The sequence below is a fragment of the Mercenaria mercenaria genome, chromosome 9 (genome assembly GCF_021730395.1).
Source record: "Mercenaria mercenaria strain notata chromosome 9, MADL_Memer_1, whole genome shotgun sequence".
NCBI lineage: Eukaryota > Metazoa > Mollusca > Bivalvia > Venerida > Veneridae > Mercenaria > Mercenaria mercenaria.
Window position 1 is genome coordinate 20493537 of NC_069369.1, and position 27308 is coordinate 20520844.

At 33.6% G+C, this 27308-nt stretch overlaps 4 protein-coding genes across 4 annotated transcripts in view; 3 read left to right on the forward strand and 1 right to left on the reverse strand.

The window, feature by feature from the left end:
• LOC123546647 (uncharacterized) overlaps nucleotides 1–27308 on the forward strand; it is a 135578-nt gene that overhangs the window by 52617 nt on the left and 55653 nt on the right. The window lies entirely within an intron of this gene.
• On the forward strand, nucleotides 1308–26888 carry LOC128559428 (uncharacterized). Its single transcript, XM_053550963.1, has 10 exons — nucleotides 1308–1468; nucleotides 19359–19493; nucleotides 20115–20249; nucleotides 20541–20675; nucleotides 21080–21165; nucleotides 21596–21822; nucleotides 22284–22447; nucleotides 22635–22785; nucleotides 23649–23863; nucleotides 24355–26888. The coding sequence occupies exons 1-10, from the start codon at nucleotides 1415–1417 to the stop codon at nucleotides 24541–24543; spliced, it is 1491 nt and encodes a 496-aa protein (XP_053406938.1). The 5' UTR covers nucleotides 1308–1414; the 3' UTR covers nucleotides 24544–26888.
• Nucleotides 8865–12036, reverse strand: LOC123533068 (uncharacterized). Its single transcript, XM_053550964.1, has 2 exons — nucleotides 10488–12036; nucleotides 8865–10342 (listed from the first exon to the last, which is right to left on the reverse strand). The coding sequence occupies exon 1, from the start codon at nucleotides 12034–12036 to the stop codon at nucleotides 10984–10986; it is 1053 nt and encodes a 350-aa protein (XP_053406939.1). The 3' UTR covers nucleotides 8865–10342; nucleotides 10488–10983.
• LOC128559427 (uncharacterized) lies at nucleotides 13035–17916 on the forward strand. The gene is made up of 2 exons (XM_053550962.1): nucleotides 13035–13121; nucleotides 13407–17916. Exon 2 carries the CDS (start codon nucleotides 14150–14152, stop codon nucleotides 16070–16072), a length of 1923 nt encoding a protein of 640 aa, XP_053406937.1. The 5' UTR covers nucleotides 13035–13121; nucleotides 13407–14149; the 3' UTR covers nucleotides 16073–17916.

The following is a 27308-nucleotide window of genomic DNA, read 5'->3' on the forward strand; positions in this document are numbered from 1 at the left end:
GTCACTTGAAATAGCCATGAATTTAAATATTAAATTTTAACATGCAATATTGATATCAATGACAATGTTTCATTATCAAACTCGGCTGGGACTCAAAATGTTTTGAAAAAAGAAGCCCAGGAATTCAGTCTTGGCGTGAACTCAGTCATCAAGATCGAGCCTGTCTTGATCATTTTTCAAAATCTGATATCAGATTATGTTTATATGAAGATGATATTCTTTTTTTCTTAATTTTCAAACATGCTGATACATAACTAATACAGGACGTTGCCGCTAAATTATGGTAATATATCGGATCTCGTTTCGACGGGGATGAAATATGCATGTATGAGAACTTTCCGTATGTTTTGACAAAGTGTTGAACTAAATCATTTAAGATATATAGTTCATTAAAACTTCTCATGATTTTATGTAACATTCTACAGTTATCAAAATTAATGAAAGACAATAACTTCCATACAGAAGTCTATGAGAACACGGTATTTATACTATGCAACAAAAATAAACGGACTTTTGTTTTATTCAGAATGTATCATTTCTTTTTCACAAGAATATTTTGTACTTTTTTTTTTATGTTGTTGCTAGTCTAGGAATCATATGGACGGACACAAATCAAAACTAAACTGTTTTTATAGGAATCGCCGTTATCTTCAAATCCATGTTTCAAGTTGCACTTTTTTAATGCATGAACATATTAAGGTGAAGTATTATCGTTTCACTGTGGGTTCCAAGATGTTCGAGTCGCTCGGAAGAAATGTCTAAATATCAAAACAAAATGTTAAAGCATACGGTTAAATTAGAAGAACATGCTAAAGGCAAGTAGTGTGGGACAGAGTATTAAGCTGAATCTAGAGGCATCCTGCATGTAGACATTTATGTAGCCGACTCGTTTAAATGTGACATGAACTAAAAGTAATAGAGTATGACATCTGAAAATTGCGGTTACGTGTATTAAATGTAGCCTGTTCAGTATCCATATATTTTCAAACGTATGTATTGCATTAGCAGACGATTATATCACAATACATTAATTTCTATAATGAAGGCAAAAGTTACTACACATATAGGTAAAAGAAACATATATACCATAGGTATCTTTTTTCTTGCGAACCTTTAAATATTTTGAGAAAACCCCTACTGTAAGTGCGCAGTCCGCTGTCCGCAGTCCGCGTGGAAGTAAGTTTAAAATCTCTAACAGAAAGGATTACCAGCTAACAAGTTTTGTGTGTTAACGTTAGTAATGCGAATGAATAAATCTATTTTCGGTTCATCGTATTGTACTACTTTATTGACCTGTCAAAATATGTTCCCGGCTTTCATATTCTGTTCACGCCTTAGTAAGATTAACATGAAAGCAAGCCAGAAACGTGTAAAATGATAATGCGTTGTATAGTAACTAAATAGTAACAACGTAATGTACAGTTTCTACTTTAGGTTTCGTTTTTACAAAATGGAATTTTATCATAAGGTAGGTGAATGAAAACAAAATTAATTAATTATGTAGGATTAATAACGTTATTTTTAAAGCTAAGATGAAAGTCATATTGTCAATCTAAAGTTGTGATATTACATTTAAGGACACGTCACGGCTGAGATAGTTTAGCATTATCAGGCTGGTAACATTGCCCGATCGGGCTTTTAGCATAAAAACTAATATTTCTTGAAAAATAATGAAGATATTTCTTTCAAACATGGTTCATTTATTTAGTATAACATATGATGCATATTAAGATGGAAATAACTTTGTTGCCTTCAATTTTGTTAGAATTACTTCCCTTTTACAGATTTTTATGATGCATAAAGTTAAAAAAAAATGTTTTAATGCAATGTTTTAAACGAAAAAGAGTTCAGTGGCTTTCTATTATAGTTAACCTCATCTCTTCAGACGAACTTGATGACCTTTTTTCCTTCTATACTCTATGTAAATGATGCAATCGGGTTGGGAGGGAATTTTCAGAATCGTTCTTGCGAAACGTTATCGAGGTAGAGAGATATATTAGGTACACCGATTTTACATTTTTAACTGTTCATTATTTAAACCCTTTAGGAGACACATACTAAATAACAGGTATGTCACCAGGTAGCTTAGCCAACGGCACTGAAAACTGATTCAGTGTTTTGAAAATCAGCCATGAACGTAGTAAACCGTTCCAAGTGTTACCATCGGTAGTTATACAACTCAGGTACAAATGTCATCATTTTGTTCAATTTAACACTTACATGTAACTACAAACTAGTTTATTATTAAATTTATGTTATGTATTATTTAGTTCTATAGGAAACTGTAAGTATTGGTAATGGTTTTCCCTCCCTCCCAATCAAATATTCGATTTTAAACTATTTGAAATGCTCTTGATATAAACAGGTTGCAACCCTGTCAATATCAAACAAGTTTAAACATGTTCAGGAAAGTATCCATCCTTCATAATATATTACAGTGTTTTACTACTTACTTATTATTTGTTAACAGCTTATCAACGATTAACATTCTACATGAAGCAGTCTACACGCTTTTTCCCCCGGTCGAGTAACCATTAAGGTGAAGCTTCTATATATAACAACATTACATGAATAACATTATATTTGCCTACGGTTTCGTTTATATTCATCAGGGCAAAAAATAAAACATGGCGTCAATAAATGTGTAATTGCTTAGCAACGTCATTTTTGCGTACACATGTGTACACAACGTTAATATTGTAACGTCATCAATTTTGGTTAAGTTTCGGTTTAAAAATATCGATGAAATAGCGTTCTTTAGACAAACTAGCTGAAACATCATTACTATGAAATTTGTAAAAAGGAAATATTGAAAATTTAGGGACGGTTTTTGAGCATATATCTAAATGAGTACTTAAAGGCAATTGTCTTGTTGACGGGTCTCTTATTTGTTGGTCATGTACTTCCTTCTATTTCTGAGTTTATCTCCTGTTTGACCAATATAAAATTCATTACATCCATTACAAACCAGTACATACAATACATTTTGAACAGTACAGTCCATACTTTCTTTAACATGAAATATTTTATTATTTAAACTGAAAGAAGACCCTTCAATAATACAAATACATAAACTACATCTAGGGTCATTGCATTTTTGTACTGATGGAGAAGTTCTGTTTTCATTAAATTCTGATTTAACAAGAATACTTTTTAAATTCGGAAGTTGTCTTTTACATCTTATGATTTTCGTGTCGTCTAGTATTCTTTTTATAGAATCATCATTTTTTTAAATATCCAAGTTACTTTTTAATATCCCAAATAGCTCCCTGCTTTTAGGATTGTATGTAGAAATGTATGGTATAATGTTTCCACTTTTACTATTTTGAACGCTTAATAAAGTACTTCTAGGTATTCTTATTGCTTCAATAATTCCTGTTTTAATAACTTGTAATGGGTATTTTCTTTCTGTGAGAACCGCGGCCAATTCTTTTAAACGCGCTTTAAGTATATTTTTGTCTGAAACAATTGTACATATTCTCCTTGCCAAAGAAAAGGAATGTTTGTTTTTGTGTGTTTAGGATGGCATGATTTGAAATTTAGATACTGCTTTGAATCAGTTCTTTTGAAATATATATCAGTGATAATTAGAGTTCCATTCTTAATTATCATTATATCTAGAAATGGTTATTTAGATGTGCTCTGTTGCATTATGAATTTTATATCGTTATGTAATGAATTTAATGTTTTTTCAAAATAAAGTAAATCTGAAATTGATTTTTCCCAAAATACAAAACAGTCGTCTAAAAATCTTTTCCATTGTTCTTGAACATATTTAGCAAAATTTTCATCTTTTTCTTGTTTGATTTTTTCGTATAATTGTTCTTCCAAGTAACCAAAACCAGAGTAGGATAAGTTGGAGCAACTTTTTTGCCCACGGCTGTACCTTTTGATTGATTAAAATATAGTTTATCAAATGAAATTTTTAAACCGAAACTTAACCAAAATTGATGACATTACAATATTAACGTTGTGTACTGTGTACGCAAAAATGACGTTGCTAAGCAATTACACATTTATTGACGCCATATTTTATTATTTGCCCTGATGAGTATAAACGAAACCGGTAGGCAAATATAATGTTACTCATGTAATGTTGTTTACTTTTTCTTTATAATATACTTGATCCGGTACAGACTTTTACATTTTTATATATAATTTTCCGGGTCAAGGAACATTATCATGAGTCCTAAAAGGGCAAAACCCGATGATAGCAGCTCGGACAGCTCGCCATCAATATCAGAGTCATCGATGAATGCAGAACAAGGAGATAAACAGCTGGGAGAAATTAGCGCAAAGTTATCACTTATTTTAACTGCCATTCAAGACCTCACTGATGCGGTAAGGGAAACAAATAGGCGCCTGTCTCCAGTAAAAACTGGAGCAGCCGTAGATGAAATTACAAGAGCAATAAAGGTAACTGATGAAAAAAATAACATTAAAACAAACCAGCAATGTGACGGTAACAATATAGAAATGCAAGAAAATGTAAATTATTTCGAAGCGGAAGCAATGAGATTTAAAGCGGGCATTGCCTCAATTTGGGAGAGAATACTGAATAATAAAAAAGATGCATATTAGGGAATGGTTCGAAACAGCGGCAATACTTCTTTTTATGAAAAGTGGGTAGCGGCTAATCCTATAATTATACCGCGTAAATTTCAAAAGATTGAATTTAAAAATGAAAATGAAGAGCAGAGAATACTAAGAGAAAGTCCATGATTTTAAAATGGAAATCGAGATGCAAAAGTTGAGAGAAGCTTCATGTAAAGAACGCATAAAAAGAATTGACAAAGAAATGGAAGACATTATTTTTTCAAAATGTTCCGGACAAGTTGCAGATTGTCTTATAGGATTATGGAGAAGGAACATTCAACGAAATGAAGAAACTTCACATAAAAGGTGGTTCAACAATGAACGCTGGCTAAAATCTTATGAAGAGCAATTTTGCAAAAATTATGAAAAATTATGAGAAACCAACAACAAAGAAGAAATTGTGGAGATAGGTCAAATAATTCCTACCAGTTTAATGAAGATGATGTAGTCAGACCAGAAACTGTTCATTCTTTCCTGGACGAGGACCACAACTGGAGCAGCGAGATGTAGAAATAGGTAACCTAGCTGAAACAAATAATACATTTACTAAAATTTATAATCTTTCTAAACGTAAACTAAATGAAATACTAAAAAAGTGTTTTGCTGATGGGTCTTAAATTTACACCTACACCTGAAAAAAAATAATTCTAATGAATTGGAAACTGATGTCAACGAATTCTTTGCAAAATTAGATTACTTGAGTACTTTGATGGAGAAGACAGTAATAACATGTCACTGGTTAAAAACAAGTGAAACTTTACCCCACCAAGTGGGCGCAATGATAAATTAGATACATATAAGAACGAGTGCATATTTCCCGATGCAAAGATAATAACCTTTTTATTACATACTCATCTACACGTATAAATATAATGTAAATACCATAAATTTTTTTGTTTTTCATAGCCTGAATAGGATTGACAATACTGAACTAAATAGAAAAAATAGTGCAACAGCACACACTGAATTACGTCACGCACCCGATATGAAATTCAGGCGTCAGTATATGGAAAAAAAATGACGTTTCCGGTACCAGTGTAACATAACGGGGAATAGAAACGAGTATGTAATAATATGTTGTACAAGGGAACAGAAATTCAAGTCTCGGTCTGCTCATTCCCTCCCTTTGTATAAATATTGTATCACTTGATTCGCTATTGATTTGTGATATTTAGTATGGTCATATTCTATAATAATGCAAGAATTACTATGCACGGGATATATATGTAAACGTATGATTTTATTAGTAATGACAAGTGCAATTTATACGGTCTAAGGGAAACTATACGTTTTCTGTTGAGCTGATTTTTATTAATGACAGTGCTAGCTTTGATATAACTTTCTGCTATTGTCTTCATTAGCCATTGCTATTTCGTATTTTGGAAATATTATTACTACTTTGTATCTATATTGAACACTTCATGTGCAATTGTACGCCATATTATCATGTAAATTTTGCCTCATGGGTCTTATGACCTTCTGGTTGTTTATAAAAATAAACTCTTGAAACTCTTGAAACTCTATATCTTGACTACAAAAACACTGTGCTCAAACATTCCTAATGTAGACAAACAAATAAAACATAATATTACTTAAGAACAAAGAAAGGCTATACATTCCTTAGCAAATGATAAATCTATTATTATTAAAGAAGCAGATAAAGGTGGAGGTATTGTTTTAATGAATACAGATTTCTACAAAAGTAAAGTATTAGAATTGTTAAAAAATGAAACTTATTATTCATCTATTCCTGGTAGTAATAAAAAAGAAGTTTTTGAAAAGATAAGAAAACTAACGCAGCATATTTCTAACTTAACTAAACAAGAAAAAGATTTCTTACTCAATTTTGATTTTAAAACTAACACATTTTATGGTTTACCTAAAATTCATAAACGTAATATTATTCAAAAGGTTTGCATTGATCAAAATTCGGAATATATTGAAGTACAAGATCCTAAAGATTTACAACTGCGACCAATAGTTGCAGGCCCACAATGCGAAACTAGTCGTCTAAGTTGTCTTTTAGATATTTTACTAAAACCATTTCTGAAAAAAGTACATAGTTACGTACGGGATGACATTGATTTTCTTAATTTTATACCAGAAAGGGTACCAGAATATACACGTCTTATTTCTTTTGATATTGTGAGTTTATATTCTAATATTCCACATAAATTAGGATTAGAAGCTATAATATCATTCTGGTTAGACAAACACCCAGAGTTAATGTTGGAGCGTTTTTAAAAATAAATATTTCGTTATTGAAGGTTTGAAAATAATTTTAGAAAATAATAATTTTTCATTTGATAAACTATATTTTAATCAATTAAAAGGTACAGCCATGGGCACAAAAGTTGCTCCAACTTATGCTACTCTGGATATGGGTTACTTGGAAGAACAATTATACGAAAAGATCAAACAAGAAAAAGATGAAAATTTTGCTAAATATGTTCAAGAACAATGGAAAAGATTTTTAGACGACTGTTTTGTATTTTGGGAAAAATCAATTTCAGATTTACTTTATTTTGAAAAAACTTTAAATTCATTACATAACGATATAAAATTCATAATGCAACAGAGCACATCTAAATTACCATTTCTAGATATAATGATAATTAAGAATGGAACTCTAATTATCACTGATATATATTTTAGGCATAGGAAATAGAGATCAATATAATTGCACCTTTACTAATCCTACCAGGTGTTCTGTATTACAAAAGTGGTTCTATTGTGACACTTTGATACAAGCAAAACTATATTATCTGCACTAATATTTACCTACTGGTACTTCCTTTTATTATTGGCTTGTAAAAAGTTAATTTTTTACCATATGTAAGTTGACAGAATCATAGGAACCATGTCTTAAGGGGTAAATCAAATACAAATGAATAAATCCTAAATGATTTTGTTGCGTCAAAAAGTATGATATTGTGTCTGAAACAGTTTTCATTTTCCACTCAATTGTGTAATTGCAAGGGAAGTAAATTAATAGATCTCTACTTATAAATACTAGCCCAAGGCAAGAGTTGTCATTCTTTGTGGATCACAAATTTAAATTTAAAATTAAAACTTCTGTTATTGATATTAACAAAACTATCATAAACTTCACATTTGTGAAATCATTTTTGGTTATTTCAAGGACTTGGAAATCAATTTCTAGACTTTATTTAATGTAATACTATCAATGAAAATTTTAGGGTCTATCTCTATATATTTAAAAAGAACTGATTCAAAGCAGTATCTAAATTTCAAATCATGCCATCCTAAACACACAAAAACAAACATTCCTTTTTCTTTGGGAAGGAGAATATGTACAATTGTTTCAGACAAAAATATACTTAAAGCGCGTTTAAAAGAATTGGCCGTGGTTCTCATAGAAAGAAAATACCCATTACAAGTTATTAAAACAGGAATTATTAAAGCCATACAAATACCTGGAAGTACTTTATTAAGTGTTCAGAATAATAAAGGTGGAAACATTATACCATATATATCTACATACAATCCTAAAAGCAGAGAGCTATTTGGGATATTAAAAAGTAACTTGGATATTTTAAAAAATGATGATTCTATAAAAAGAATACTAGACGACACGAAAATCATAAAATGTAAAAGACAACTTCCGAATTTAAAAGTATTCTTGTTAAATCAGAATTTAATGAAAACAGAACTTCTCCATCAGTACAAAAATGCAATGACCCTAGATGTAGTTTATGTAATTGTATTATTGAAGGGTCTTCTTTCAGTTTAAATAATAAAATATTTCATTTTAAAGAAAGTATGGACTGTACTGTTCAAAATGTATTGTATGTACTGGTTTGTAATGGATGTAATGAATTTTATATTGGTCAAACAGGAGATGAACTCAGAAATAGAAGGACAGTACATGACCAACAAATAAGAGACCCGTCAACAAGACAATTGCCTTTAAGTACTCATTTAGATATATGCTCAAAAACCGTCCCTAAATTTTCATAGTAATGATGTTTCAGCTAGGTTGTCTAAAGAAAGCTATTTCATTGATATTTTTAAACCGAAACTTAACCAAAATTGATGACGTTACAATATGAACGTTGTGTACACATGTGTACGCAAAAATGACGTTGCTAAGCAATTACACATTTATTGACGCCATATTTTATTATTTGCCCTGATGAGTATAAACGAAACCGGTAGGCAAATATAATGTTACTCATGTAATGTTGTTTGCTTTTTCTTTATAATATACTTGATCCGGTACAGACTTTTACATATATATATATATATAGAAATCGTGTCAAGTTAATAATAGTATCAAATATTGGACTTTCCTATTTAAATATAGTAACAGTCCACGGTTCATAACTCCTCAGATCGGTAAACAAGCATACTAGAGGTACATTATTACGCAAGTGCCAATTTGATTGATACATAATAAACTCTTAATAAATATGTAAATAAAGACATTTCACAAGTTAAACTTTCTTTAATATGACTATGAGATCCCATTTTAACAAAATATATATTGAATTTTGCATCTACATATTTTTAATTGGTGTATTTATCATTTATTTATATGACATAGTTACATAATTAATTCAGTATTGCTGCAGCAGAAAGCAGTTTACGTAGATAGCCAATCAAGAAATGTTTTGATTAAGACCTATGATAATATGTGTATGTATAAACGGTTTGTCATTAGTCAAACAGACGTCAAGGAGACAACAGCAAGATACAGGTAAGATTTAACAGACGATAATTTTTTTTCACTTAAATATAGGTTTAATGTTTTGCTACGGGTAATTGGCCTTATTCACTAGGCAATGCGATTAACTAAATAGGCGGGTAGTTTGTAGGATATTTTGTAAACGGGGTAAAGAGGTTTAAAAAGTGTTATTCTATCTTTCATATTTGACAGGTTGCACGCGCCAGTGTCCTTTTATGGTTTAAACATTCAAAATAACAAGATTGGATATAGTTTATGTCAATTTATTTACAAGATATTTACAAGACAAACAATACAATACACAAGCTATACAAAAGAGCTTCTGTTTAGTAATCAAAATCTGTATATACAAAATGTATGTAAAAATCACTGCAGGTCATTAGCTTTCACCCAGCTGTTGAACTTTTTAGGATAATATCTTTATATCACAAAGCATTGTGTATTCTGTCCTTTGCCTCTAGTTTGAGAATTTGTTCTATTTTAAATGCCTGGTCTGGATCATAGGCCACTTTCTGTAATTCACTCTGATAAAATGTTCCTTTAATTTCTTCATCTTGCAAATCATTCAGCCTGTATACAGGCAAAGTTCCTCTGTGATAACATTTTGAAACTCGGAACACTTCTCCACTGTACGTTTGATCATACACACGAGTAAACGCATTTCTCAAATACGTAATCCTTACATAGTCGCCAGTTTTAAACTTGAACCTTTTGAGTGTTTGTTTCCCTAGCTTTACGCGCGATTTATTCTGTGTGAGTAAGTTGCAAGCCGAACCTCTTCTTCATTATCTGAGTTAACACTGATAGGTGTCCTTCCAATAGTTCTATGGTATGTGTTATTATATGACATTGCAATGGCTGATAAAACTGGTAGAAATGTGTAATTGTCCTTGTAGGTTAAGTAGCGGATTATTCTCGATTTTAAACTTAAAACTGCACGTTCGCTCGTGCTCGCCTTTGTCTCATTCTGTGTTGGCGAGTATAAGCTGTTGTATTTCTTCATTAGATCTTGTACCGACTTGGCTCTGAACTCCTGACCTGAAATTATATAATTGATATTGTAGTTTATTCTTTTTTGAAAAATATAAAAAAAAGAAACTAAACAAAAAAGAGTGATTTTACTTATGATTGTAAATTATGTATTTATGTAAGATTTTTTTTATAAGAACTTCAAGACATATACCTTTGTCAGTTATCAATCTCTTTGGCATACGGCCTGAATTTGTGAAGATGTCTTTAAATGCCTCTGTCACATCATGTCCGGTTTTCTGTTTGAGAGGTCTTAGCCAGATGTACTTGCTGAATGTATCGATAACTAACAGTATGTATTTGTATCCTTTGTTCCATTTCGCAAACTTGACCATATCGATTAAGTCTGCCATCCAAAGGTCGTCTTTTCCTGCACTGACCATGTCTTTTCTTCAAAGGTCGTCTTTTCCTGCACTGGTTTATGTAAACTGTATGATTCTTGGTCATGAAGAAACTTTCTTATCCTGTGCATACTAATATTAAATTTGCCTTCCCCTTTAACTGCTTTGTACACTTTTTGCGGTCCGCTGAAACTCGCAGGATGCGACGGATCAAAATAAATCCTTTTTAAATAGTTTTCCCATTGAGCCATGTCTTCACTGTCCAAAATCAACAATGTAAATGAAATAATTGTTAATACATTAAGTATTTTATTCAATATCAGACTCGTCCTCCTCGCTTTCTTCATCACTTTCCTCGTCAGGCAATTCTGTCTCAAACAGCTCCTTAAAGTCAGGCTTGTACTTTCGCAGTACACGCGTAATTGACGATTGAATGCTTGCATTCTTCATTGTCAATGAATGTATGTCTTGTAAAATCTTTTGATGCAGTGTACTGTTTTGAAATGGCAGAATATACGAATCCAACAAATACTCGTATTTTGTGAAGAATGTGCGTTCATTATACGGCTGGATACGATCTTCTGTCATTTCCTCTGCAGACTCCTTTTCCTCTCCGTCCTGTATAAACTGATTATACAATTTGTCGTATTTATCGTCGTTACAGTCTATAGCTTTTTTCCAGAGGGATAGATAAGCCTGATTTTCTTCAACGTTATCTCCCATTTCATCATCACTGCCTTCTATTTTTCTTTTCTTTGGTTGCGTAGTATTGTTAATTTCTGCACACCACCCTCGTTTTACATGTCTCTGTACATCATGCGAAGAGTCAAACAAAAGTCCACAATCGTCGCAAGCATTCGTATTTTCAGCCATAATTTCACTATTATTTCCTGCGATGTCTACAGTTTGAATTCCGACTGACAAATGATTTAAATCTGATTGTTGCTCGCCTTTTATACAATTTTGGCCTGGTTCTGTCATCTGATTGGTCAGTTCTGTCAGGCTTTCGTTGTTCGTAGGCCTTCTGTCTATCCACATTAAATCATATTTCAGTCTGGCATGTTCCGGTGTAAATGGTTTTAAATCCACCAATAGAAAGTCATAGGGCTGTTTAGTTACTTTCTCAGACTTCTTTAAAAAGTATTCAGTTTTACCAGGGTACATCTGTCTCGCTAATGTGATCATAGATTGTTTGTCGACTGGATTATTGAACATTACGAGATAATGACAGTTTGTTCTTTGTGTCGGATCCTTGCTGGCGTAGAGGTTTTGATTGATGGAAATCACCGATAAAGATCGGTGATGCGATCCCTCCGTGAATAAATCTGTAATTCTTTTGTCCTTTCCAGCCTCTGACATCATATCGTCCAGAATTAGCAAGTTATTTAACTTTGTGTCAAAATATTCGTCTTCGTTTATGTCGGATGGAATGCCTTGGTAGAATTTCACCTCGGGGTAAACTGTGCTTTATATTTCCCCACACATTGGTTGCCATCTCTTGTACAGCCACACTATTCTTTGTACACCAGGCTTAATTCTGTAGGTATGATTTTGCAGCAATGCCTTTACAAATGTTATCTTTCCACATGCTGAAAAGGAATAGGTTTCTGCATTACAAATGTTTGAGTAAATAGACTAGTATGTATTAGCAAATTATAGGGCAAAACAGGATATACATTAAGGTTATATTCTCACTGTTAAACTCTTTGGGAACGTAAATAAATGTTTATAAAATTCAGCAAACACTGAAAACAAAATATCTACCTGTGGGACCAGAAGTCATCATGGTAAAAGGATGCTGTAGAATAGTTGGTTTGATTTCCTGCGGTCCTCCCTGAAACGCTCCTTGCGGAGCTCCTCCCGGCGCTCCCTGTGACACATCTTGTGGAGCTCCTTGCGGAGCTCCCTGTAAGGGAGCTCTCGGCGCTCCCAAATGCGCTCCCGGCGCTCCTTGCGGAGCTCCCTGTAAGGGAGCTGTCGGCGCTCCCAAATGCGCTCCCGACGCTCCTAAATGCACTCCCAGCGCTCCCTGTGACGCTCCCTGAGGCGTTCCCGTTGCCAATTTAGGCATATGAGTTGAAATTCTAAAGTGCTCGTCTCCTTTTAGATGTTTGTTTCTATTATGCCGCATCATGTTGTATCTACTACAAAATGTTACACCGCACTCAATACAGTAAATTCTGTCCATCTTTACACTGCGACGTCTTTGATGAAACTGACTCAAGTGTATAATAAATACATTTGCAATGTTAAAATGAAATCAGTCTTTATTACGAACCAATCAAAATGAAATAAATTTAGTTTCTTGATTGTATTGAATAATTCTTCTGATTATGGTTTAAATACTTATGCACTCATACCAAAATTTTCAGTTTAAGATTGAGAGCCAACACCATCAGATCTAACAGTGCTGCTACAAACTACAGTCAGCTTAACAACAGGATAAGGTTATTTAAATTTACTTACAGCATAAACAGTAGTGGTAATGATTATAATTATATTAACATGTTAGTCTCGCCTGAATATTTGTAGTCTCGCCTGGTAATTGTTTTTTTTTTCTTTTAAAATACATATTTGAAGTCAATATACTTGTTTCTAAATAAACACAAAATGTCCGATTTCTATATTTTAACCAATAAGATTCATTCTAAAAATAATCTACGAAATTGTTACACAGTTATCTCAATCCTATAAAACGTGTTCACTTAGTTCCTCTTTCTTTCTGTCTGTAGAAATCAAACAGCCAACATGACTTACACTTGTGAAGAATGTGGAGCTGAATTAAAAAAAAACTCAGCCAGCTACTTCAACACAGACGGATTCAAAACCACTGGACTAAGTTTATGTGTCCAAGTTGCAAGAAGATTTTTACAAGAAGAGACAACCTGGACAGGCATATGAAAAAGCATAGTGATAAAAACACTCATCACTATCCAGAGTGCCTAAAAGTTTTCACACGTAGGGATGCCTTAGATGATCAATTTCAACGACACCACGACCAGACAGGAGGAGGACAGAAGCGGAAATCGAACGAAAGCGGCGATAATGATGGACCTATCAAAAAGTTGAAAAACAGATGCAGACCCACATCAGTTTTATACTCTGACGAAAAGTCAACGGATCGAGAAATTTAAGACAACAGCCACATTCTACAAGATCTCATTTCAAAGCATTAAAGTAACTGAAAACATATCTTCAACTTTGCGAATAATGTTTGCCTCTATATTTCACGATATAACGGATGGAGCAAAATCTGAAGATTAGTTGAGGGTGACCGTACAAACTCCGACTTTGGATTATCCTATTGTCATTCCTTTCATAGAATTACCTGAATAAACTGCTGACAGATTTATGTCAGAAACTGAGCGGGTACTTCAATCAAACGAAGATTTTGCCATTGATTCAGGCTTGATGTTAGAAATAACACGTTGACGTGCCCAAAGGAGGAACTAGAAAGAGATGTAAATTTGTTGACATGGATAAATTTTTATCGGATAAAAAGTGCATACTTCGTGTTCAAAATCGGAACAATTTATGTTGCGCCCGAGCCATTATTACTGCAAAAGCAAGGATAGATGGTCATGAAAAATGGAACAGTATTCGTCAAGGTAGTGAGATACAAAGACGACTGGCTGAAAAACTTCATAATGATGCAGGTGTTCTTCCTACACAATGTGGAATAGCAGAGATAAAAATATTTCAATCATTTATGACAGAGTACCAGATATATGTGGTATCCAAAGAACATTTCAATGCGATTATCTTCAAAGGTCCAGAGGCAGAGAAAAAGATATACTTGTATTATCATGATCATCATTATGATGTGATCACTAGTATGCCGGCATTCGTATCCAGAAACTACTATTGTACCCAGTGTGACAAAGGTTATGATCACAAAGAAGATCATAAATGCAACTCTGTTTGCTATGCGTGCCGCAAAGTACATGATCAAATGAAAGAGAACTGGATAGAATTCGAAACATGTCGACGATTCTTCCGTGGTCAAGAGTGTTATGATCAACACAAAAGACTTACAGCTAAAGGAAATTCAACGTGTTCTGCTATCTACCGCCGTACCGAGTGCGGGAAGACTGTTAACAAGAAAGTAGACCAGAGGCATATATGTGGACAAATCTATTGTAATATGTGCAAAGGTTTCTTCCCGGAAACACATAAATGTTACATGATACCGGAGACCACAGACTTTCAGGAAGAACCAATGTCTATTAAAGAAGAGATGATTAAAGAAGTTGAAAATCCAAAAACATTCATATTTTTCGATTTTGAATGCACCCAAGACGACTTGTTACAATATGAAAAGGGTTATTCGCCAGACGTTTACGTAAAATGCCAAAACTGTTTGAAGTCTAGTTGCGGCTGCTATGAGCATAAATCGAATTTGTGTGTTGCGCAGAAAGTATGTACAATTTGTATGGACAAAGAATTTTCTTGTGAGAATTGCGGTAAAAGAAAGTATATCTTTGGTGGTGACAACGATTTCTGTCATTGGTTGTTTTCAGAAGAGAATTACAACTCTACTGTATTATGCCATAACTTCCAAGGGTACGATTCGTATTCCATACTCAAGTATTTGTATGCAAATGCAATAGTACCAAAAGTGATACCCAATGGGGCAAAAAGCATGTGCCTTACGGTACCAAGTTGCAAAATCAAAATGATCGACTCTATAAACTTTCTCCCCATGGCACTTTCTAAATTGCCAGCAATGTTCGGCTTTGATGAACTGAAGAAGGGATACTTTCCTCATTTATTCAACAAGAAAGAAAACCAGCAGGTTGTTCTCGACGGTCTACCAGACCTTTCATTCTATAATCCAGATGGAATGAAACCAGACGACAGACAAACGTTCTTGAAATGGTACTCAGAACATAAAAACGATACATTTAAACTTCCAAGAACAGTTATTGACTATTGTAAATCAGACAGTGACATCTTGAGACGATGTTGCTTGAGATTCCGTGAAGATTTCATGGATACCACTGACATTGACCCCTTTGAACTGTGTCTCACCATCGCTTTTGCTTGTAACCTGGTGTTTAGAACCAATTTTTTAAAATCTGAAACTATTGGTCTTATCCCACGTCAAGGGTTTAATCCTGAACAAAAACAGTCTATGAAAGCTTTACAGTGGGTGAAATATATATCTCACATTGAAGGACACAAAATTCAACATGCTCGAAATGGCGGAGAAAAGGTCATAGGTCCATACAGGGTAGATGGTTACTATGAATCTGTAAATGGGGAGAAAATTGTACTAGAATTTCATGGAGATTTTTGGCATGGAAATCCCGCTAAATATTCTAGGTCTACAGTCAATCCGGTTAACCAGTTCACAATGGGAGAGTTATATGACCATAGAAAAACAAAAATATCTTGAGAATAATGGCTATACCTACAATTGCATTTGGGAATCAGAATTTGATAAACAGTTTTCCAATGATAGCAAAATGAGGTCATTTATTGAAAGTCCTGACATCATTTCTCCGTTGGAACCGCGTGACGCATTTTATGGAGGTCGAACAGAAGCATTTACATTGTACAAAGAAGCTTCCACAGACGAAACAATAGATTACTATGACGTAACTTCTCTCTACCCTTGGGTAAATAAGACCGGGAAAATCCCGTTAGGTCGTTCAAATATTATCACAGAAAACTTTGAAGAGTTAGATAAATATGAAGGTCTTATTAAGAGTAAAGTTGTACCTCCAAAAAGACTTTTCCATCCGGTTTTACCATGTAAATGCAATGGAAAACTTCTGTTTCATCTTTGCAGGGCGTGTGCAGAGACAAAGGAACAAAACCCTTGTAGTCATAATGACACAGAACGTTCTTTCATTGGCACTTAGGTGACTGATGAGGTCCAAAAAGCTATACAAAAGGGGTATAAAATAGCAAAGGTCTATGAAGTGTGGCATTTTGACAAAGTATCCCAGTATGATTAGATCACAAAGACGGGTGGTATATTTACACAATATGTAAATACTTTCTTAAAAATAAAGCAGGAAGCTAGCGGATGGCCAAAGTGGTGTCATACAGAACAACAGAAAAGAAAATACATAAACATGTATTATCAGAAAGAGGGTATTCTTCTTGACTATGAAAAGATTAAAAAAACTGGTTTAAGAGCATTAGCCAAGCTTATGTTGAATTCCTTTTGGGGGAAATTTAGTCAAAGGTCAAAGATGCCTCAGGTTGACTTGATAGAAGACCCTTCAGTTTATTTCGACAGACTGACGTCTGACTGTGAAGAAGTGACGTGTGTAAATTATGTTTCTGACGAATTTGTTGAAATGCGTTGAAATACAAAGAGGATTTTGTTGATACTAATCCAAAAACAAATGTGGTTATTACTGCGTACACGACTGCACAAGCACGTCTTAAACTATTTTCGTACCTGGAAACTCTTGGACCAAGATCGCTATACGCTGACACAGACTCAACTAAACAGGGTGAAACAAAACCAGAACTAAACGATTATCCTTGAGACCTCACTGATGAGATTCCAGGAAACTCAATGAAGACGTTTATAAATGGTGGTCCGAAAAACTATGGGTATGAGTTACAAAAACCTGATGGGGATGGTAATTGTACCCACTGTAAAATACGAAGCATCACCCTGAGCTGTAAAAATATGTTAAATGTCAATTTTGATGTGTTGCGGACGATTGTTACTAAAAGGCAGGATGCTGTACTATCTGTTGTAAATTCTCATAAAATAGCTAGAGACAGAAACAGTTCAAAGCTCGTCACAATGAGTGAACGAAAGGACTATCAAATGGTAATTGATAAAAGGGTGATTGGGGCTAATTATGTTTCCTATCCCTATGGATATTAGTCCAGTCTGTAATATGAAGAAAACCTCGAGAAAGTTTAATACACTCATGGTGTATATTCAATGTAATTTGTTGTAATTATGTATATTTTTGAATGTTTAAACTTATGATACTGTAAACAAAACATACTATAGAACATAATGAGATAGATAATTGTGCTTTTTTCATTTATTTGAATTAAGTTCATCCTAAGTAATATACATTTATATTTATCAAATCCTATTTGATTGTAATAAAATTATGTAGTAAAATAGTATAATTAAACTAATGCAAAAATATTTTGTCTTCCTGTTTTTCTTTTAAACTACCACTATCTAAACTTATTCACATCCGGTCCTTTCAAAAGCAGGTATAAACATGCCGCCCCTAAAAACACAAGGTCATACCCTATTGGCTGTGTTTCGTCTGCTTAAATAAGTCCGGTTTAAAGGCCCAGGTTATACCATCTACTATATAACTTTAAACTGATAGGTATGTTCGTTCCGCAAGAACGATTCTGAAAATTCCCTCCCAACCCGACTGCATCATTTACATAGAGTATAGAAGGAAAAAAGGTCATCAAGTTCGTCTGAAGAGATGAGGTTAACTACTTCTATTACTCTAAACGTTTGCGCCAATACCTTTACTCTATATATTTAGGGTTAATACTTTGTTTCTAGTGCAGATGTATGGACAATTCTTTACAACTAACATTTTTCTAAAATGTTGTAAGTGAAATAACAGTAAAATGTATATATTCATGTACTAGCGCAATTATTTAGAGCATTAGAAAGCCATTTAACCCATTTTTGTTTTAAACTTAGTATTAGAACATCTTTTTTGGACTTCAAAAATTATGTATCATGAAAATCTGAAAAGGGGAAATAATTCTACCAAAACTGACGGTAACCAAGTTATTTTTATTTCAATTTGTGTCTTATGTAATGCCTAATAAATGGACCAAGTTTGAAAGAAATATCTTCGTTATTTTTCAAGAAATACTAGTTTTTCTGTTGAAAGCCCGATCGGGCATTGTTACCAGCCTGATTATTACAATACACAGTCGGTATTGAAATTGTGTTTCCAATACATGTGCTCATTAGATAAATCCTCAATATCTGTGTGAAAATAAGGGATGTGTTTTGTATGATTGCAACACTGTGAGTTGCTCTAATTACTGACAAATGACTGAAACAATAGGAATTTGTACGAGAAGTTAGAAATAACAGAAACAAAATTTAATTAGGTCATGTGTCATCATATACCTGTCAAAATTTGTCATTAGTTTTCACGAGCTGTCAAAATTATTCTTATCTCTCTATTCTGCAAATGCATTGTTTTTTAAAGTATCTTGGATATTGTAGTGTGTAACTTACTTTACATTCCACATTAATATTTATGCTTGAAATTGCTTTGTTGAGCTCACCGAAGTCACATATGAATGTCTATTGTTTTAGTTTATTGTTTGTTATAAAGGTACCAAATCTCAATATTAAGATATAAGAATTGTTCCTTTCTGGTAGACAAAGGAAACTATTTAGTTGAATCATAATATAACGGTTTTTTTTGAAAGAAGTGAATATTCTTTGGTTTTTTGTTATTCACCGAAAATTCAAAAAGTGACGTCACCTAATACAGTAATGTTAAATAAACCGATCGCTCGAACGGTTGACCCACTTTTATATATACACGTTTCACTTAAAAACAAAATAACATGAATGATCTAAACACATTTTCTGATTTTGTTTAAATGTTATACATATTTGCTGGTGTCGAAATCGCTATAAATGTCCAGTCATTCTCTTAAGTATTCTGTATTTTACACTATATTTATGTTAAAATTTATTACAGGCTTATTTAGTTTTTCTAGTCTTGTGTCATATCACGTGCACGATATCTGAGAGAGTTGTAACTGCCGACCAAACGTGTTCAACTGACGGGGAATGCAGGGAAAAAACAGACATGTATTCGCGCACTGTGCCGACGGTAAATAAAACTCACAGGAGTGTTCAAGTTGTACATGATCAATATTTCTTGTCCTTTACTTAATGTGTAAATAATGTTTACAACAACAATATGTGAAAAAAAGTAATATGTCTAAACGACCACATCTGTTAAAGCACAAGTGAAATGAAGATAACAATGCATTTACAGACTCATAGTGCCTTAATTTGTTTAACATGAAAATTCCTTTATGAGCATAAAATATATCAATTTCTTGTTAAATCTTATTTCCGATAATTGTTTTCTCTAATATTTGTGAGGCGTTTGAATACTGATGAACACAGAAGAAACTTTTATTTAATCTATTGTTTTTACCACCTGCCTTTATTGTATTAATCTAAATGTAAAAGTTCATGTACAGTTTTAAGAATAGAGCTTTCTACCCATATAATTATGCATAACATCTATTTGGGTAGCTGTTTCATCTGTTTTTGACATAAACTTTAAAGCCTTATGGGACTTTAAATTTTCGATATGTCAAGTATTTCATTCTAGCGTACCCGGTATTTTTTTCGTCTCCAGACTATGTTAAATCTCCGACGGATAAGCATGTATATACGTTCACGCTTCGTCTATCTTATAATTTGTATAAATTTATTTAAGGAGCTCCCGGCGGAGACACAGAAAGTTCTCCACACGATTGCCATTCTGGAAATGTACAGAGCCCAGAGAGAAGTTGCAAACTACATGGAGCTCGCCTTTCTACAACTTGCTGACCACCCAGAACAAGCAAAAGAGGTACAACATGTAATATACTATAAAATAAGTTGACTGCCAACCCTTATGGAGACGTCACGACTTGTAATACATAGGTTGTTGCTCTGAAATTATTGATAGTCACAAAGACGTCTTCTTTGTAATGAATATGTTTTTGCTAACAGCATCCGGGAAGATCAAATGTTGATATATTTAGACGGATATTTGGTTATTTATCCGATCGTTTTTATGTGCAAATACTAATAAGCCAAAACATGAAAAGTTAAGTTCCAACTAAAGTACATATGTTATTGTTTTCATTGATAATTGAAGGTGCGACTGACGGCACACTCAGCTCGAACCCAACACCTGATGACGTCGGGGTTGATGAAGAAGTTCACAGTGACAGCAGCCCATATTGTCAATACCATGATACCCATGATCCTCGACGCCGTCGTTGAGCTCCAGGTAAATTACAATACTGGCATGATTATACGTTTTTTTTTTTTTATAGCGAATACTTATATATCATAAACGTATGATATACAGATGATTTGAAATATTTATCAGTAGCGCCATATAGTGTACTCAGTTTGACATCAACATTTTAATTTCACATGAATAAAAAAAGAACTCATTCAGAATAACCATGTACAAGTGACTAGAGAATACTTTCATAGAAACAAAGTTTTACCAGCAATGTGTTAATGAGTCTATAAACAAAACTTCCCAGGGAGAACTTGAAAATCACACATGAAACTGTATAGATCTGTAGGGCTGATATTCAGAGCACGGCTAGATATATAGACGGCATAATACAATATACAGATAAACTTACACCACGTGGACGTGATATGTTTGAATGTTTTCAGAGTACAGCAGTTGTAAAGGAAATATTTGGTAAGATCATCGAAACTGCAGAAGAAATGAAAACCGAGACCGAGGCTACCCAGCAACGGTAAGGTCAATGTACAAATGTATATGATAAAAAAGTAAGAGAGAGGCATATTTCGTATGAAAGTGCTATAAGCGATACGTAAACTAGAAATTATGCAACATCGATAATAAAAAGATTTTCGTAAACAAATACACTTTTGGTTTTGGTAAATCTGGTAAGATACACATTTCGTCTTATCTCTTAAAAGCTCCCAGCAGTGAGCGTTTCTATTGATCGAGAGACGTCACGTACTGACCCGATATATTCTAAGATCGGTAAGTGAACGCCCTATGTGGAGTTACCGCATCGGATCATATCAAAGGGCATGCAGTCAGCAATAGTTTGTTGGCGGCCAGATACAGACCCTACGTTTTTGCCTGATTTTTGACGATTCCGGTCTCCGCCAAACGATATAAATTAGGTATTAGGGAAAATATTACGATATTTACAGATATCTGAAAATTCAGGCCGATGTTCAGAAGAATATGGCGAGTGTTACCAGTAGGAATAAAGAGGTAGTTAGCGAGAAGGAAAGAATCCGTGTAGAAATGGAACGTGAAAAACAACTGGCGAAAGCGGCTAAACTGGCCCAGGAGGAACTGGATGAAGAAAAACAGGAAATAGAGGAAGAGTTGACGGTTCTAAAGTCAAACAGAGATAAGTGGATGGAACAAGCAGGTAAGTGTGGCCACCCTCGACTGAAAACAACAAAGAATGAACAGGAAAAACTTATAACAAGTAAACATGAAAAAAAAAGACTGTTAAGTTCAAATGAAATGATTTTAAAGAAAGATGGTGAATAATGGATTTATATCATATATATTATACGCTGATCGTATGTTTTCTTTATCTGGAGGAAATAAAACACACGCGTTTGTGTATATTGCCATAATTGGAAACAACATGGCATAGTGTCTACTGGTAAATAAACAGAAAATCTGGTACACCCTATCCTTTTACAGCAGTGACCTTACCTGTTCTGAATATCAAAAGTGATGGAAATTCAGGATCAACATACTGTACAGACAGAAAAGTGTATATATCACTGTAAAATAAGGTGATATAAGACAATGTCATATGTGTCCAATATCACTTTGGTACCGTTCTTGCTCAATTTTCTTTAATATGATTTTCTCCAGGACTTGCTGGTAGAAGTATGGGCGGGGAGAAGACAGTGTTTGATTCCGTTCTGTCACCAGGCGCGGCACTTGGCGGGGGTATTGGCGGGAAAGCAATGAGGTTTTTTTCCGAAAGCATCAATATTCTCACTGGATTATTTCGGTCAGACAAACGTCAGAAACACGTTAGTCAGTCCTCAGTATTTTTAAATCAAATACACAACAGTAATTAGTAATAGCAGTAAATGAAGATTTTATTTTGATATTCATTATAAAGCATTGAGGTACAGTGACTCATGAGTAAAAGAACAGTAAACCTGACTTTTGATTATTTCTAAAACACTATTTTTTTTTTTTTTGCTTGATTTCTAGTTTGAAAAACTGATGGATGCATTTAGAGAAAGCCAGAATAGTGTGGAACGTGTTATGGGTCAAAAACGAGATGTAATTGGCCGAATGCACGAACAGCGCAAGGAAGCTCTGGAACGATTATCAACACTCAAGAAACTTGGAATGGAAACAGGTTTGTTTCAATGTTTGGTACCTTAATCACTATGAGCATTATGTTATTGTAATTTAGTAAACTAGTTTTAAAGATATCGTCTAGGAAACTAGAAATGGGAATTGTGGAACTGGTTTGGACTGAGTACTTGTTTACCAGAGAGGTACTTAAAAGTGCAACACATATAACAAAAGTATGTAAACTTACATCATGTGTTTGCACGTTATACATATTTCATGAAGCAAATAACAACGTTTTCCAAGCTATGGACTTAATTGAGATATCTTCACTTTTCATAGACGTATAGCCAGCATAACTTTACCTAAACGTATCACGATTTTAGTATTAAGATTGCAAATGAGGAATGACACTGGGAAATATGAAATGATTATTTATCAAATATATTACTTTCATTCCGAGAAAGAATAGTCAAACTATAAAAGACAATTAAGGCCTATGATCAGCTAATGAACAAATGATCTATGATAAGATCACGAATAGTTCATGATAAGCATAGCATTTTGAGAGGGCTATCCTTAGTTCGACAACACAGGTGCCAGGTCAACTGATTTGACACAATCATGTGCACGATAATAACAAGTTTGAAAACAATAAAAGCTGGAGTTCTCATATAATTGCATTAGTATGTTACCTGACTGGCGTTTGCATAATGCTTATCAACAGCGTTTAACCTGAACACAGACTAAAATATGGTCAAAGGGAGATAAATTCAGTTTAAAATTTGCGACTTCTAACAGAAGATATAGACTTTAAAGACGTAGCTCTCGTGTCTGTGCATTTTTCAGTACTGAAAACTAACTATTAAATAATCACAGTCCGGTGCAACATCCATATATTCCATGATATATATTTTTCTTTAAAAGCTAATCTTGGAAACGTTGAAAGTTTGAGAGAAGCCCTTGCGAAGCTTGGAAATGTTGACCAACAATTGACACGAATAAACGAATTCTGGTCCAATATGGCGGCTGCCCTGAAAGCTTTGCGGGACGATTCGACTTTTGGAAGTGTTTACCTTTCTCAAATAGAGGATCCTAAACAAGCGGAGAGATTTAAAGCGTCTATTGGCCGAGCTGAAAAGGTATTTTTATGTCAGGGTTTTTTTCCCCTATATAAGTCTATGTAAGGAGGCAATCCCAATGTAAAAATGTATGTTTTTTCCCAATGCTGAACTTACAATGTAGAATTTTCAAACCATTGTTGCTGCCTAGGTTTTTGTTTTGCTTTGCAAGAATAGTTTTGCTATTTTGTATTTTTAATTAAGTTAGCAGTGACCAATATGCCATCATACATTTTAAAATGTACATGTACTTCAAGGAGAAAAATCAAATCAATTTTATTTCGGTAAGTTTCCATTATTCCCAGTTAAGACAAACTACAGAGGTATTTTCCCAATTGTACCGGTGTTGTTGGCATTCCCAAAATGGTGAGAAAAGGGCCTGTAAGTCAACATCCTTTAAAAAGAATATTTTATTTGTGCGACTGTAATATACAAAGCATTTTCCAAAGACGACAAATATCGTCATTTCAAACTTTACTTCTATACTCTGAGTTATCGTTTCCTGTTTATAGGGTTGGAAGTTTTTTGGACGTATCTGCAGTGATTACGTACAAGAGAGTGACATGGCAATCTACAAGCTATATGACTTCCTGTCGGCTCCAATAGACAGCATGGCTGCCAGCGAACGCGCACAAAGACAACAGGAAGTGTTGCTTGCAATCGAAGCAGATATAGAAAATACATATCCGGATCCGAAATAAATTGGTTGGGACAACAGATTGAATGAGACACATTTGTTTTATCAAGTTTATGGCATTTAATGGCACATACAACAAATCTACTTTAAGGGATACGCATTGATTCAGAAAGAGCAACACGTATAGACTAAGAAAATGTAAACGGCAAAATTGTACCGGTCACTATAATTACTCAGAAGTCTTAGGAAAAAAATATTTGAAAACGTTATCAATACAAATATATTGTATTGTATGTACATAGCGTGTAACATAAGCGAAATTTGACTCGTACTACGTCATTAGTTTTCTTGTATGTTTTTTTCACTCCATTATAAATATTCATTGCTTCTATTTCCTGCTTTGTGTATTTGCGCGTATTTTAAGGCCAGGTTGGCCTACATGGTATTTTGATGATAAAAGCAATGATTATGAATTGTATGCCTATTGTTGTTAAGTTAATTGTTGTAGGTTAAGTTTTCACTCTTGTTATTTATGTATACAATATTTAACATTTACCTTGCTAAATTTCTAAAATGAAAAGGTCCATCATTTAATTTGGGCAGTACCACTTATTATTCAAAGGGGTGTTCACTGAAAAGGTATTGGCTGAACAGTGCCTGCACTGTTCGCAAAGGCAGAATCACTTGCCGCCAGCAGGCTAAATGTTAATAGTTAGTGTTGCTTTTGCAAATTTTTAACATGCAACTGACTGAAATGAAAAAAACAATTATTGGTTGTCCATACGAAAAGAACTAAGCATTTTTCCAGAAGACAGTTGCTAGGTAATTAGTAAATCAACTCGATATCTGTCTGTTTCTAAATATCACTAGAATAAGGATAATGAATTTCTATAAATAATATACTAAATACCATCTTGTGCATTTTAGCTTTGACGACTGATTATTTAAGGCTTGCATGTGTATTAATGTAATAATTGTTGCCTTATTATCCTTTAACTGTTTATTATTGTACAACGCTGCTGAATATGTTTTATATGTAGAATTAGGCGTTTAAGTAATTAAACAAGTTTCAAGTTTCAAGTAAAGTTATACCTTAAAAGTATAGATAGCAACTTATACAGTAACACTTTTTAGATATTAACTTGTGAAAGTTTAGAAATTATCATTATTGCAATAAACACATTTAGTTGTAAATCTTTTATGTATTAGATAATTTATTATTACATACATTTTTATTTTTGTCTGTAATGTTTTCTACACTAGTATGTTTTTACACATGTTCATATCTGTTTGTTTTGTTTGCTTTGGGTTAAACGCCATGCATATTGCCAACGATATTATAACCTCTGCAAATTCTACTCTACCAAAAGCAAAATTAAATAAACACGCGAAACCTTACTGGTCACAAGCTCACGATAAACAAAGGTTAGCACGTCGTGTCTGGCTTGCTGAAGGTCGACCGAGGTGTCATTCTCATGCATCTTTTAAAAATTACAAGTTGTCAGGGAGAACGATTATAAATATTCAAAAGAAAGCCGTAGAAAATGTAGAAATGCAATTTGTTGAATAGTTTAAAATAATAAAGGTAAGAAGTCCTCGACCAATTTTCGACCAGTTTGTTCGAAAAATACAGTAGACCAACTGTCGTATTCGGCAAAATATCAAATTCGACTAAATATCGTGTTCGGCAAATTGTCGTATTCGGCGAAGTGTCTTTCGACGAATTGTCGTGGAAGCGACATGCTCACAGTAAGAGAAAGATGATGGCTTGTCTCTAGACCCAGAAGTCATAACAATCAATTTTGTAAGGCCTTTTCCATACAAAGTCTGAGTATTAAGTGCAAAATTTCCAGTATTATTAAAAGTGACACCTAAATAATTAAAATCATTGACAGTTTCAAGCATACATAAATCATTTCCATAAAACCAGGTTTCTCCATTGCTTAAACCACCTCGTTTCCTAAAAACGGCACACTTGGTTTTAGCAGCATATACTTCGAGGCCCCATGTATCGCAATAATCGTACAAGTGATATTTGCGTATCAACTGGGTTTGTAGCTAAAATTACCATACTGTCAGCGAATAATAATTAAATGATACATACATAGTTCATCTATACAGAGTCCACAGTCTATTCTGTATTATAAAGACAACTCTAGATCTTCCAAGAACATAGAAAACATAATGGGAGAAATTATCTTCCCTTGACGTAATCCAATTGCTATATCAAAGAAATAATCAGAATAATTGTTACTACCACCTGCACGGACACATGACTTCACTGATTGATACGTACTTCTAATAATGCGTAATATTTTCAATTCAGGCCCATTTTATACAGCTTATACCATAGTGCATTTCTATGAATGGAATCAATCATATCATATCAATAAAACAACAATACAAACATTTGTTTTTGTTAATAATCTTCTGTATCAGTGAGTTTAAAATAAATACAGCATCTATAGTTGATCGACCTTTCCTAAAACCAAACTGTGTATCAGATATGATACTGTATAATGTATTGTTATCCTCAGACCACTTGCAAGAGCATTTAACATTGATGTAAAAAAAATTCCTTAAATTGCTTAGCAGGGTTATACCTCTGTAATTGTTGACACTATATCTATCTCCCTTTTTATGTAAAGGAATAATAATACCTTTTGTCCATGCTTCAGGAAGCAACCCGTATTCAAAATCTTATTAAACAATACATTTACAGTTATATATCCAGCTAAAATATCACGTGCTTCGATAAAATATTCATTTAACAACTGGGCCCAGTTGTTCGAAACTTTAACCGGCTGTTAAAATAACCGTCGGTTAAAT

Excerpts from the sequence above, each read along its gene's own strand:
- LOC128559428 (XM_053550963.1), top strand. The coding sequence starts at position 1,415 with ATGTACAGTTTCTACTTTAGGTTTCGTTTTTACAAAATGGAATTTTAT. Across the intron at positions 1,469-19,358 it reads AAATGGAATTTTATCATAAG|GCTTATTTAGTTTTTCTAGT; the intron begins GTAGGTGAATGA and ends AATTTATTACAG. Across the intron at positions 20,676-21,079 it reads ACGCCGTCGTTGAGCTCCAG|AGTACAGCAGTTGTAAAGGA; the intron begins GTAAATTACAAT and ends GAATGTTTTCAG.
- LOC123533068 (XM_053550964.1), bottom strand. The coding sequence starts at position 12,036 with ATGATGTCAGAGGCTGGAAAGGACAAAAGAATTACAGATTTATTCACG.
- LOC128559427 (XM_053550962.1), top strand. The coding sequence starts at position 14,150 with ATGGATAAATTTTTATCGGATAAAAAGTGCATACTTCGTGTTCAAAAT.